Source organism: Leptopilina heterotoma, unplaced genomic scaffold (assembly GCF_015476425.1).
Source record: "Leptopilina heterotoma isolate Lh14 unplaced genomic scaffold, ASM1547642v1 Lhet_60, whole genome shotgun sequence".
Classification (NCBI taxonomy): Eukaryota; Metazoa; Arthropoda; class Insecta; order Hymenoptera; family Figitidae; genus Leptopilina; species Leptopilina heterotoma.
Window position 1 is genome coordinate 620266 of NW_025111138.1, and position 12678 is coordinate 632943.

The window sequence follows — 12678 nt, forward strand, 5'->3', positions numbered from 1 at the left end:
TCATTTAAAAAATAATTCTTTTTCTTTATTCCAAAATAAATTGATATTAAACAAATATTATTCAAAATGTTATTTACTAAATTAAATTAATTAACTAAACTGATTAATACTAATTAATCATTTCAAAAATAATTCTTTTTCTCTCTTCCAAAATAAATTAATATACAAATATTATCCGAAATATTATTAACAAAACAATTTAGAATTAACTTAATTAATTACAATTTACTATTTAAAATCGCATTATCGCATTCCTGGGGAATTTTAATTATTTATGAAAATAATTGAATGTTTCATAAATTTTTTTTAAATAACTGAATTCTTTTGGAAAAATTTATTAAAATCAGTAGACATTGAAAATCATTGAAATGTGAAAAATTTTTGAAAATAATTGAATTTCTGCGAAGAATTTTATAATTTTTGAATATAATTAAATTCTTGTGATGAATATTGTTACTTATGAAAATAGTTGAATCACTATAAAAGATTTCATTATTTATGAAAATAATTAAAGTATTGCAAAGAATTTTATAAAAAAATTATAACTGACTTTTTTGCTAAAAAATTGTCAATTCTTTTTTGCAAAAAAAATTATCAATTTTTTTAAATAATTGAATTTCTATGAAATTTTTATTATTTATAAAAATAATTAAATATTTGTGTAGAATTTTATTACAATTTTTTTTTAAATAAGTGAATTATTTCGGAAAATTGTATTAAAAGAGATATGGAAAATCATTGAATTGAGAAAAATTTTCGAAAATAATTTTATTACGGAGAAGAATTTTATTATTTTTATTGATAATTGATATTTTAACCCGAATTTTTTTTAATTTTTCAACATAATTGAATTTCTGAGAAGAATTTTATTACTTTTTCAAAAATCAATTTTTTTCCTGTTATTAACTAAAATTCTTGGATTATTTTCAATAATTAATTAAATATATAGGGTAATTGTACCAATTGTCGAGGATTTTAGCAAATATTATTCTAAATGTTATTTAGTAAATTAAATTATTTAATTTAACTGATTAATTAATACCAATATTAATCATTTCAAAAATAATTCTTTTTCTCTCTTCCAAAGTAAATTAATATTATACAAATATTATCCGAAATATTATTAACAAAATAATTTAATATTAAGTTTATTAATTGTTATTTAATTCTTAAATTAAGTATAACTTACAGAACAATTTAATATTATTACTTTAATTAATTATAATTTACTGTTTAAAATCGCATTACATATTTACATGGTTTAGAAAAAAAATTTCTTATCTTAAATTATAATATTTGATTCTTATTTTTTTTTTCTAATTAGCAACAATTGCATATGATGAAGCCTCATGAGGAGATGATTAAAATAATATAAATTGAAAATGTTGGATTAAATTGAAATTACAAAGCACGTGTCGTGAAATCGAAGACAACGGTACTATCACCTTTAAAGAGCATTCAATTGACTGGTGGTTATACAACAAGAGGAGACATACTCGTATCAATAGGGCGTTAGTGCCTACACGCATCCCTAGCGAATGAGCAATCGAATAAACAAACAACCATGCTATATTCTCGTAAAAAACAGATGCAGATTACGAAACGAGCTTAAAACAATTGAAATGTTTACATGGATTGACGAGTCAAAGAGAAAACGAATCAGCCATATATACTCCGCGATAGGCGGTTACAAGCTTTTGAGGTCCCAGCCTCCAATTTCTCTCGATTATTTTATCTCTAGTTTAAAAAAAAAAAAAAAAAAGAAAGAAATTCTATGTTTTTTTAGTAAATGAAATACAAAAAAGGCTGAGAGAGAAAAAGAGTGAGAGTGAGATAAAAATTGTGGATTTTCTTTCCACTTAATCCACGAAAATGTTCCGATGATTTTTAGATTAATCTTTGCAAATCTTTTTTTCCTTTTGCTATCATTCTCCAACTGTTCGCGTTTCACTTCATCAATATTGTGGATTTAACGATTTTTTGAAATAATACTTTTATAACTTTAGCAATATGGGAAAGAAAAAATCTAATATTTGAAATATTTTTTGATTAAAAACTATTTTTTTTTTATTAAAAAAAGAATGTGGTTTTAAAAGAAATGAATTTCATTCACAGAATTTGGCAATTTTGCTCACCGAAAGTATTATTTAGAAAATAATTTAGAAATCATTCTAATTATAAAGTATTAAAGATTTCTAAATTATTATTTCATTATTTGAGCGAAATTAAATAATTGAATAATAAAAATAATTTTCCAAATTAAAATAAAGCTATGTTTATTTACATTTGAGAAAAGAATATTTAAAATTTGTATAAATAATTTACCATATTTGATAGAAATTTTCAAATTTATTATCTATTCACATTTATTGTATTGTAAGTTTTTTTAAAGTGTGTTCTCGTTTTTGAATAGGAATATTAATTGATTAAATAAAATACAAATTTGTAAATAATTTTATTAATTTTGCTTATTATATTTATTTCTATTATTACTCTCAATTTTTTATTGTTTAAATATAAATGTAATTAATTATTAAAGATAATTAATTTCTAGACGAATTTTAGTTAAAAACACTAAAAAATTGAATTTTGGAGAAGTTACAAAATGATTGCAGAAATTCAATTATATTCAAAAGTAATAAAATTCTTCTCAGAAATTCAATTATTATCAAAAAATTTTAACAAAATTCTTGGCAAAATTTCAATTATTTTCAAACAATTTTTTTCAATTCAATGATTTTCAATATCTATTTTAATAAAATTACCCGAAAGAATTTAGTTATTTAAAAAATTTTTTGATAAAATTCTACGCAAACATTTAATTAATTTCCATATAAATAATAATAATTCACAGAAATTCAATTATTTAATTGAATTATTATTTATTTATTATTTATAATTATTTAGTAACACTTAAAAAATTGAATTTTGGAGAAGTTACTAATTATTGCAAAAATTCAATTATTTTAAAAAGTAATAAAATTCTTTCCAAAAATTCAATTACGTTCAAAAATTTAAAAAAATTTCCCTAAAAATTTCAATTATCTTTATAAATAATAAAATTTATTCTTCTCCAAAATTCAATTATTTTCAAAAATTTTAATAAAATTGAAAAATAAATTAAGTTAATAACTAGGAAAAAATGAGGATCGAAACCCATTTTATTTGTATAAAATTATTGGCAAAATTCCAATTATTTTCAAAAATTTTGCTTCATGCAGTGATTTTCGATATAATTTACTATTTTCATAAAATTTTCCAAAAGAATTCAATTAATTAAAAACAGGTTTTGATAAAATCCTACGTTTCATTATTTTCATAAATAATAAAGATTTTACATGAATTCAATTATTTACAAATAATAGTTTACAAAATTTCTTCACAATAATTCCATTATTTTCATAAATAATAAAACTCATCACAAAATTTTAATTAATTTTAAAACAATATTTTAATTAAATTCCTGAAAAAATGCAATTATTCTTAATAGTTTTATTAAAATTCGTCAAAAGAATTAAATTATTTTAAGAAATTTTGACATATTTGTTTATTGCAATTTAATAAATATTTGCAATACATTTTTAATTAAATTTCTTGAAAGAATATAATTATTTTCTAAAATTTTAATGAAAATCTTCGAACAATTCAATTATTTTCAAAATTGTTTAATAAGAATCTTCGTAGAAATTGATTTATGTAATTTGAAAAATTTGTCGAAATTCAATTATTATTAATTTCTACTATTTCAATAGAATTTCCCATAAGAATTCAATTATTTTTATAGATTATAAAATTCTTCGAAAAATGCAATTATTCTTGAAAATTTTATTAAAATTTTTCGAAAGAATTCAATTATTCGAACAACTTTTAATAAAGTTCTTTATTATAAAACTCATCGCACGATTTCAATTAGTTTTAATACAATTTTAAATAAATTTCTCAAAAAATGCAATTCTTAAATAATTTTTTTTTTAATTTTATTAAAATTCTTCAAGGAAATTCAATTATTAAAAAAAAAAAAAAATTTGATATCATTTGCTTATTAGAATTTAATAATTATTTTCAATACATTTTTTGATAAATTAAGTTATTGAAATAAAAATAAATATTAGGGAGATTTAAATTAATTCCTTCATTCGATTTTTTGTAAACTCGAGATTTTTTTTAAGTAACCGATTTTCTTCCACTCTCCCCTATTATGAAAAATATTATAAAAAAATTAAATATAAACAAATTTCTTATAAGATAAAATTCAATATTTATTCCTTTATCTCTAAAGGAAGATTTTTCCAATAAAAACAAGTTTTCTCAGTGTGTATATCAGAATTTTAGAAATTTTATATAATATCAGAGACTGGAGAATATAGAAAATTTTCTGAATTATTTTTTACCTTCGTTTTCTTTCATTTTTCTCGGGTGAAAATAAATAGAAGCGCTCTATGCCTCTAAGGGAGAATTATTTTAAAAATTCAGTCTCATAGTTTCCAACCTATATATATATAGATATATATTTAGAAAAATAGTAAAAAGAAAAAAATGTTTTAAATTGAAGTTTAAAAATAGCTTACCTTTCGATGTTCGAGTTTGTGCTTGGCATAAGCGTTGAAGAGGCCTTCCGATGTAGAAGCCCATGAACTAAAATCCGCAAGCGGAATTCCGTGTGTCTTCGCCTGGAGTTCCAGCTCCTGAACACGTAAGAGCAACCTCCGGTTCTGATTCTCCAACTGTTTATGCCTCAGTTCGCTTTGCTTCATTCTCGTTAATTCATTTTTAAGAAGTTTTATATATTCTACGGACGATTTTAAAATTGTACCTTTATTTGGTCTCACGTCCCTGACAATCTCGTAGTAACTGGAAAACAAAACAAAGAAACACTTTATTTTATTTTTTATTTTTTTGTTTTTTTGTGCAAAAAAGAAATTTTTATTTAAATAAACGATTATTAGTTGTCTATCTATTATCAAATAAATATTTATCATATCAAGTAAATATTTATTTCTATTGAATAATTTTTATTTGAGTCAATTGAATGGTATTTGCTACAAATACTTCAATTAAATTATTATTTTCTAGAATTTTTATCTATAAAATTTTTTTTTAAATCAAGTCTTTCTAATAATTTTTAAAAACGTTTTTTAATAATTTTCAAATCCATTTGTTTACAAATAAATTTTACGAAATTTTGATAAAAATTCCTTAGAAAAACTGAAAAAATTAATTCCACATAATTGTTAGTTTAAGTATAAAAAATTAAGATTTTCAAAGATTTGAATTTGAAACCTTTTCAAAAATTAATTATTTCTAAAAATTCAAGCATTTAATATTCAATTATTAATTATTATCAAAAATTTTAACTGAAATTAATTTTTAAATCAATTTTTATTAGAAAATTCTACGCAAGAATTCAATTATTTCAATACAAAAATAAATAATTTATTAAATAATTAAATGTTCCATACACTGTAAAAAAAGGGAGTTAAATTTTAACTCCCCCGGGGGGTCTATAAAAGTAGCACCCATTGGGAAGTTAATTCCAGGGGAGTTAAATAAAGAGAGTTAAAACTTCACACCCAAATGCTAACTCCCCATGGAAAAAATAACTCGCGCGGGTGTTGAATGAAGGGAGTTAGAAATTAACTCTCTTTTGGAGTTGATTTTTAACTCGAAAAATTTAACTCCCGAGTCCGTTAACTCCCTAAATTTTTTACAGTGTAAAATTGAATTATCCTAAGGAATATTGTCAACAAATTTTTAAATAACTTAAATTTTAAACAAATTTCTGCGTAGATTTTTCTAATAAAATTTTTAAGAATAATTACATTTTTTGAGGAATTCAATTAAAATTCTATTAAAAATAATTTAAATTCTGCTGAGTTTTATTATTTATGAAAATAATTGAATTATTGCGAAGAATTTTAGAAAGAAAATTACAATAATTGATTTCTTATAAAATTGTTAATTTTTTTTAAATAATTGAATTCGTGTGAAATTTTAATTATTTATGAAAATAATTGAATGTTTGTGCTGAATTAAATGAACAATTTTTTTTAAATAACTGAATTCTTTTGGAAAAAATTTTTAAAGTTAGTAGACATTGAAAATCATTGAATTGTGAAAAATTTTTGAAAATAATTGAAATTTTGACAAAAATTTTATTAAAATTTTCGGAAATAATTAAATTTTGAAACACAATTTTGATATTCATAAAAATAATTGAAATTTTGACGACCATTTCTAAAAAAATTTTAAGAATAATTGAATTTCTGTAAACCATTTTATTACTTTTGAAAATAATTGAATTTCTGCGAAGAATTTTATAACTTTCGAATATAATTGAATTCTTCTGATGAATGTTGTTACTTATGAAAATAGTTGAATCACAGTTCAAAATTTCATTATTTACGAAAATAACTTAATTATTGCAAAGAATTTTATAAAAAATTTTAAATAATTGATTTTTTGCTAAAAAATTGTCAATTCTTTTTTAAATAATTGAATTCCTTTGAAATTTTTATTATTTTCTGAAATAATTTTGTGGTTGTGCCGAATTTTATCAAAATTTATTTTGAATTTAACTGAATTCTTTTTGTAAATATTATTAAAATAGTAAATGATATTGAAAATCATTGAATTGAGAAATATTTTTGAAAATAATTCAAATTCTGACTGTGAATTACTATTATTTATGAAAATAATTAAATATTTGCGTAGAATTTTATTAAAATTTTTTTTAAATAACTGAATTCTTCCGGGAAATTTTATTAAAATAGTAGATGTTGAAAATCATTGAATTAAGAAAAAATTTTGAAAATAATTGAAATTTTGCCAAGAATTTTATTAAAATTTGTTGAAAATAATTAAACTTCGGAGAAGAATTTTATTATTTTTATAGATAATTGAAATTTTACTGCGAATTTTTAAAAAATTTTCAACATAATTGAATTTTAGGGAAGAATTTTATTACTTTTGAAAATAATTAAATTTCTGCAATCATTCGTGACTCTTCCAATATTCAATATTTTTGTATTATTATCTAAAATTCTTACATTATTTTCAATAATTAATTAAATATTAGATACATGAAAAATTTTAGCTAATTTCAGTAGAAATTGAATTATTAAAATATCTTTTTAACAGTGTACAATACATTCGGCAATATATTCAATTGAAGAAAATATTTTTAGAGAATAATATTTTTTGTTATTTATTAACAATCTCACCCTCTTTCTTTTGATAATGTCTTTCTCTCTCTCTCTCTAATCTATATACACAGAGAGAATGAGAAAAGCGAAATTTAATTATGAACTTAATTTGAATAAGGCAAATCACGTCATGAAGAAAATGTTGAAACTGTCTCACTATTCAAATATTCATTAAATTTGTTTAACTACATATCTATATATATGTATGTATATAGGGTGAAGAAAACGGAAGGACATCTTGGAGGAATTATTAATGCGAAGAATTTCGAAAGGAATGCAAAAAGCCCCGTCGAATAAACGATATTTCACCTTTCCTCAGTCTCTTTCTTGCCTTTTGTCTATTGAGGAACTATCTCCGGGGATATCCGGAGAAGGAATTCCGGAAGTGAATTCACGTGGAATGCCATGGGCAAGCGAGTGAAAATTTTACATCACTTCGACACAGACTCGCGATTCGTCTTGCGATATCGATGGATTCAACCGCGAAGAAATCACGAAGAATTTCCATAATACGTCGTCCTGCTCACTGTTTCCTCTCGCTATCTCTCTCTTTCTCTCTCTTTTTTTTTCTTTTTCTCTCTTACTCTCTTTATTTTTCTTCCTTTTCTCTCTCTCTCTTTTTCTATTTCTTTCTTTCTTTCTGTTTCTTTTTTTTTCATTTCTTTCCATTTTCCTGTTTGTCTGTCCTGACTTTTTACCTCTCTCGGTGTACCACTATTCGAAAAAGAATTTTCTCACTCGTTGGAAAAATTCATGAAAATCAGCCTTCAGTAAAAATGCGCTTAACTTCCCAACCTCTTTTGGAATTTACCGATTGTTCCCTGTTTATTGTATTTTTTTTTTATATTTTTTCTTCTCGATAGAAATAAAAAAGAATTTCCCTCTTTTATTGAAATTTCATTCTTTATTAAAAAATTGTTGCCTGCATTTTTGTTGTAACAAAATTCTTATAACAAATTTTTTCACCAAATTTCTGTACCAAATTTTTATTTATTTATTTTTATTTATTTATTTTACTTTTTATTTTATTTTTTTTATTTTTTTTTATCAATTTTTTATTTAACAAAAGATTAAAAAATAGTAAATTTTCCCTAAATAAAAAAAATTGCGAGTATTTTGCATAATTTGCGAATAAATATATTTTTATCAGTATTATAATATATTCGGCAATTTTTTTTCCCAAGTGGAGAAGGAAAAAATGTATTTGTCAAAAAGAACTTGCGACGAGGATTTGTCGTCGACTTGTCGTCTTTTTAAAAAACGCCATTTTTTTCCTGTTTCTTTAAATTTTTTTTTTTTTATTTTTTTTTTGTGAAATAAACGACAAATAGGAAGCCTATTATAACTGAACATTCGTCATTCCGACCCTTTCACTTTCCCTCAAGTCTCTTTCTTTGGCAAATGCGAGCTTCGCTTTTTAGAGAAAGTAATTCTTTGCCTTATCCTTCCAAGTGGAAAAATCGAATCCGCGTTTGCCTGTCGCACATCACTACTAAGATTATCTGTGACATTTTTAGGTAATGCGATCGACTGACACACAAAAGTAAGAGCCAAGTATAGAACAAATCCCCGAAGGATAGAAGCGTAACTGAACTTCCATTTCCCTCGAACTTTCAACCCTCCAGGAAAAGTATCTCTCTTTATTAAAAAAAATAAAAAAAAAGAAGAAAGAAAGAGAGAAACAGTAAAAGAGAGAGAATTCAAGTTATAAAGCATAAATCAAAATACAAAATCAAAATGAAAAAAAAAATAATGTATAGAATGTGAAATATAATAAACTAGAAAAAAGTGAAAAATAATGTGAAATATAAAAAATGGACAAGTGAATATAAAAAGATTAAAATAAAACAACAAAACATTTCTATTTTTCAACGGAAAATAATATTTCTCAAAATAGAACAAAAATTTGATAAAAATTAGATCTGGGGAATCGAAACAAAAAATATGAATTCAAACAGAAAGAAAATAAAATAATAAATATATAATCGAATAAAACAATAATTACAATCAGGAAAATAATAAATGTAAACAAATGAAATATTAATTACAGTAGTCAGAAAAATATTTACTTTCAAGAAAATAATAATTACAGTCAGAAAAATAATAATTACTCTCCAGAAAATAATTCTTACAGAGTCAGAAAAAAATTACATTTACAAAAATTACAATGTCAAAGAAATAATAATTATGGTCAAGAAAATAATAATTATAGTCAAGAAAATAAAAATTAGTCTGAAAAATAATAATTACTTTCACGAAAATAATAATTACAGAGTCAGAAAAAAATAATTACATTTACAAAAATTACAGTGTCAAAAAAATAATAATTATAGTCGTGAAAATAATAATTGAAAAGTCAGAAAAAAATAATTACAGTTGGAAAAATAATAATTACAGTCAAAAAAAAATTACAGTCGAAACATAATCATTAGAGTCAAAAGAATAATAATTTAAGCGAATTAAAGTGTCGGGAAAAAATAATTACACTCAAGAATATAATAATTACAGTCAAAAAAATAATAATTACAGTAAAAAAAATTACATTTACAAAAATTACAATTTCAAAAAAATAATAATTATAGTCAAGAAAATAATAATTACAGTCAGAAAAATAATAATAATTGCTCTCAAGAAAATAATAATTACAGAGTCAAAAAAAAAATAATTACATTTACAAAAATTACAGTGTCAAAAAAATAATAATTATAGTCAAGAAAATAATAATTAGAGTCAGAAAAATAATGATTAAAGTCAAAAGAATAATAATTCCATTTAAAAGAATAATAATTACAGTCGCAGGAAAATAATAATTACACTCATCAAATAATAATTACAGTAAGAAAAAAAATTACATTTACAAAAATTATAATGTCAAAAAAAATAATAATTATAGTCAAGAAAATAATAATTATAGTCAGAAAAATAATAATAATTACTCTCAAGAAAATAATAATTACAGTCAGAAAAGTAATAATTACTCTCAAGAAAATAATAATTACATAGTCAGAAAAAAATGATTACATTTCCAAAAATTACTGTGTCAAAAAAATAATAATTATAGTCAGGAAAATAATAATTAGAGTCAGAAAAATAATGATTAAAGTCAAAAGAATAATAATTACAATCAAGAAAATAATAATTACAGACAAAAAAGTAATAATTAAAGATAAAAAAATAATAATAACACTGCAAAAAAATAATTGGAATTCCAATAAAATCATAATTACAGAGTCAGAAAATTTTTGATTAAAATCAAAAGAATAACAATTACACTCAAGAAAATAATAATTACGGTCAGAAAAATAATAATTTCTCTCAGAAAAAAATAATAATTACAGTCAAAAATAATAATTACAGGATCCAAAAAATAACTATAGTCATGAAAATAATAATTATAATCAAGAAAATAATAATTACTGAGTCAAAAAAATAATGATCTAAGTAAAAAGAATAATAATTACACTCAGAAGATAATGATTATAGTCAAGAAAATAATAATTACAGACAGAAAAATAATAATTAAAGAGTCAGAAAAAAATAATTACAGTTAGAAAAATAACGATTACAGTCAGAAAAAAGTTACAGCAAAAAGAATTATAATTACAGTAAGGAAAATAATAATTACACTCAAGAAAGTAATTGCAGTCAAAAAAAGATAATTACAATTAAAAAAATAATAATTACAGTCAAAAGAATAATAATTATAGTCGCCTGAAAATAATAATTACACTCATGATAATAATAATTAGTCAGAAAGAAATTAGAGTCAGAAAAAAATTACAGAGTCAGAAAAAAGTAATTACAATTAGAAAAATAATCATTACAGTCAGAAAAGTAATAATTACACTCAAGATAATAATATTTACCCACTTTTTCTAAGTATATCAAATTGAGACAAAAGACGAATCAAAACTGTTGCGAAGCAACATTTTTGATTCGTTTTTTGTCTCAATTTGATATCCTTAAAAAAACTGTATACCCAGTCAGAAAAATAATAATTGCACCTAGGAAGATAATATTTACATTTTACACTCAAGAAAATAATTAAAATGTAAAAAAAGAAAAACAATAAAAGGAAGTAAAATAAATAATGTCGGTTAATACCCGAAAAATACGAATAAAAGAAAATTTTTTCAAAGAGCTGATCTCTTGACATTAAAATTGTAGAAAATAATCATCCTGTACTTTGTATTGAAATACTTATTTGAAATTGGCGGTAATCGTTCGTAGCGCCATCGATCAATAATGCGGATGCATTATTGATTACCATAGTCTTTTTAGGTTAGAATATAGAAATTGACACGACGCGCTGCAACATTGTTTTTGTAAGACGCTTATCAAAGAATTGTATTTTGTAACTTTCAACAATTATTATTATTAAATTCATATATTTCAAAGTATTTGTGTTATCACTATTATAAATCCTACAAAATTGGTGTCAGAAGTGGGATAGTGATAATTATCCTTTGAAAAAGAAAACGACGCGAAGACGGAACAAGCAGCTCAAAACGACGCTATCAGATTTTAACGTATTTGGAGAATAAGCTAAGCAGTTACGTGATCAACGACGCCGAGATTGAAAAGACGATCATTCTCGAGATCTAAAGACGAAGGAAGTAGCAGGTAGCTGTTCTCTGAAACCAAGACGATAAAGTTTCAAAGACGGAAGATTTTTCGAAGACGAAGGCGACAAAATTCTAAGACGAAAGCGACGAGATTATCAACAATCATATTCCAAGACGAGATTCTCCACAACCAGAAGCAGATATTTGCCAGAAACGAAGTAAATTCCAATTCCAACCGAGGACGACAACGTATGGTATGTTTATCTCAACATCGGAAAATTAAAGGAAATCAACGTTCAAGTAAGGTCATTGTGTAAACCCCGAAACAACAGATCGCAGTGTCATCACGTATTTGATAAGTATAATTCTATTTATGACTTTGTATTTATTTTATTGAGATCAATCTTATTGTAAAATTAAAAATGGAAAAATTAGTTCAAATTAAGAATATCGAAAAACAATTAAAAGTGGCTTCTCGTAGCGCAATAAGTGCACTTTATAGGTTAGTTTTTCAAGAAGAAGGAGACCGCAAAAATAGAAGTAAATTGCGTGAGTTTTCTGGGTTCACATTTTCCGACGATTCACCTGAATTCCATGATAAAGTAGATTATGCTAGTACGTTTTCTGTAGGAGATTTGACATCTATTTGCAACATTTTGGGGTTAGATTATTCTTCAAGCAAAGAGCAGCTTAGGCAAAATATTATTCGTGCACTAATGGATATTAATTCGTTGGCAGGGCACAATTCCGAAGACGATACAGATCGCGATGGAGATGACGATGACGAGAACGGGCAATTTGCAGGCGGTGGCGGGCAAAATGACGAAAATACCGGACGCGATAATAATTCCGAAACAGACGAAGGGAACCATAGTTCTGAAAATGAAGTAGATCGGGAAATAGACGTAAAT

The 12678-nt window shown here is 23.2% G+C and overlaps 1 protein-coding gene across 6 annotated transcripts in view; it reads right to left on the reverse strand.

Annotated features, from left to right (window-relative positions):
• The window catches only part of LOC122509450 (microphthalmia-associated transcription factor), a 205275-nt gene that overhangs the window by 12763 nt on the left and 179834 nt on the right, over positions 1–12678 (reverse strand). For all 6 annotated transcript variants that reach the window (XM_043623549.1, XM_043623548.1, XM_043623547.1 and 3 more), the window contains one exon: positions 4569–4851. In XM_043623549.1, the coding sequence (XP_043479484.1) occupies positions 4569–4851 (283 nt within the window). The remainder of the gene's footprint in view (positions 1–4568; positions 4852–12678) is intronic.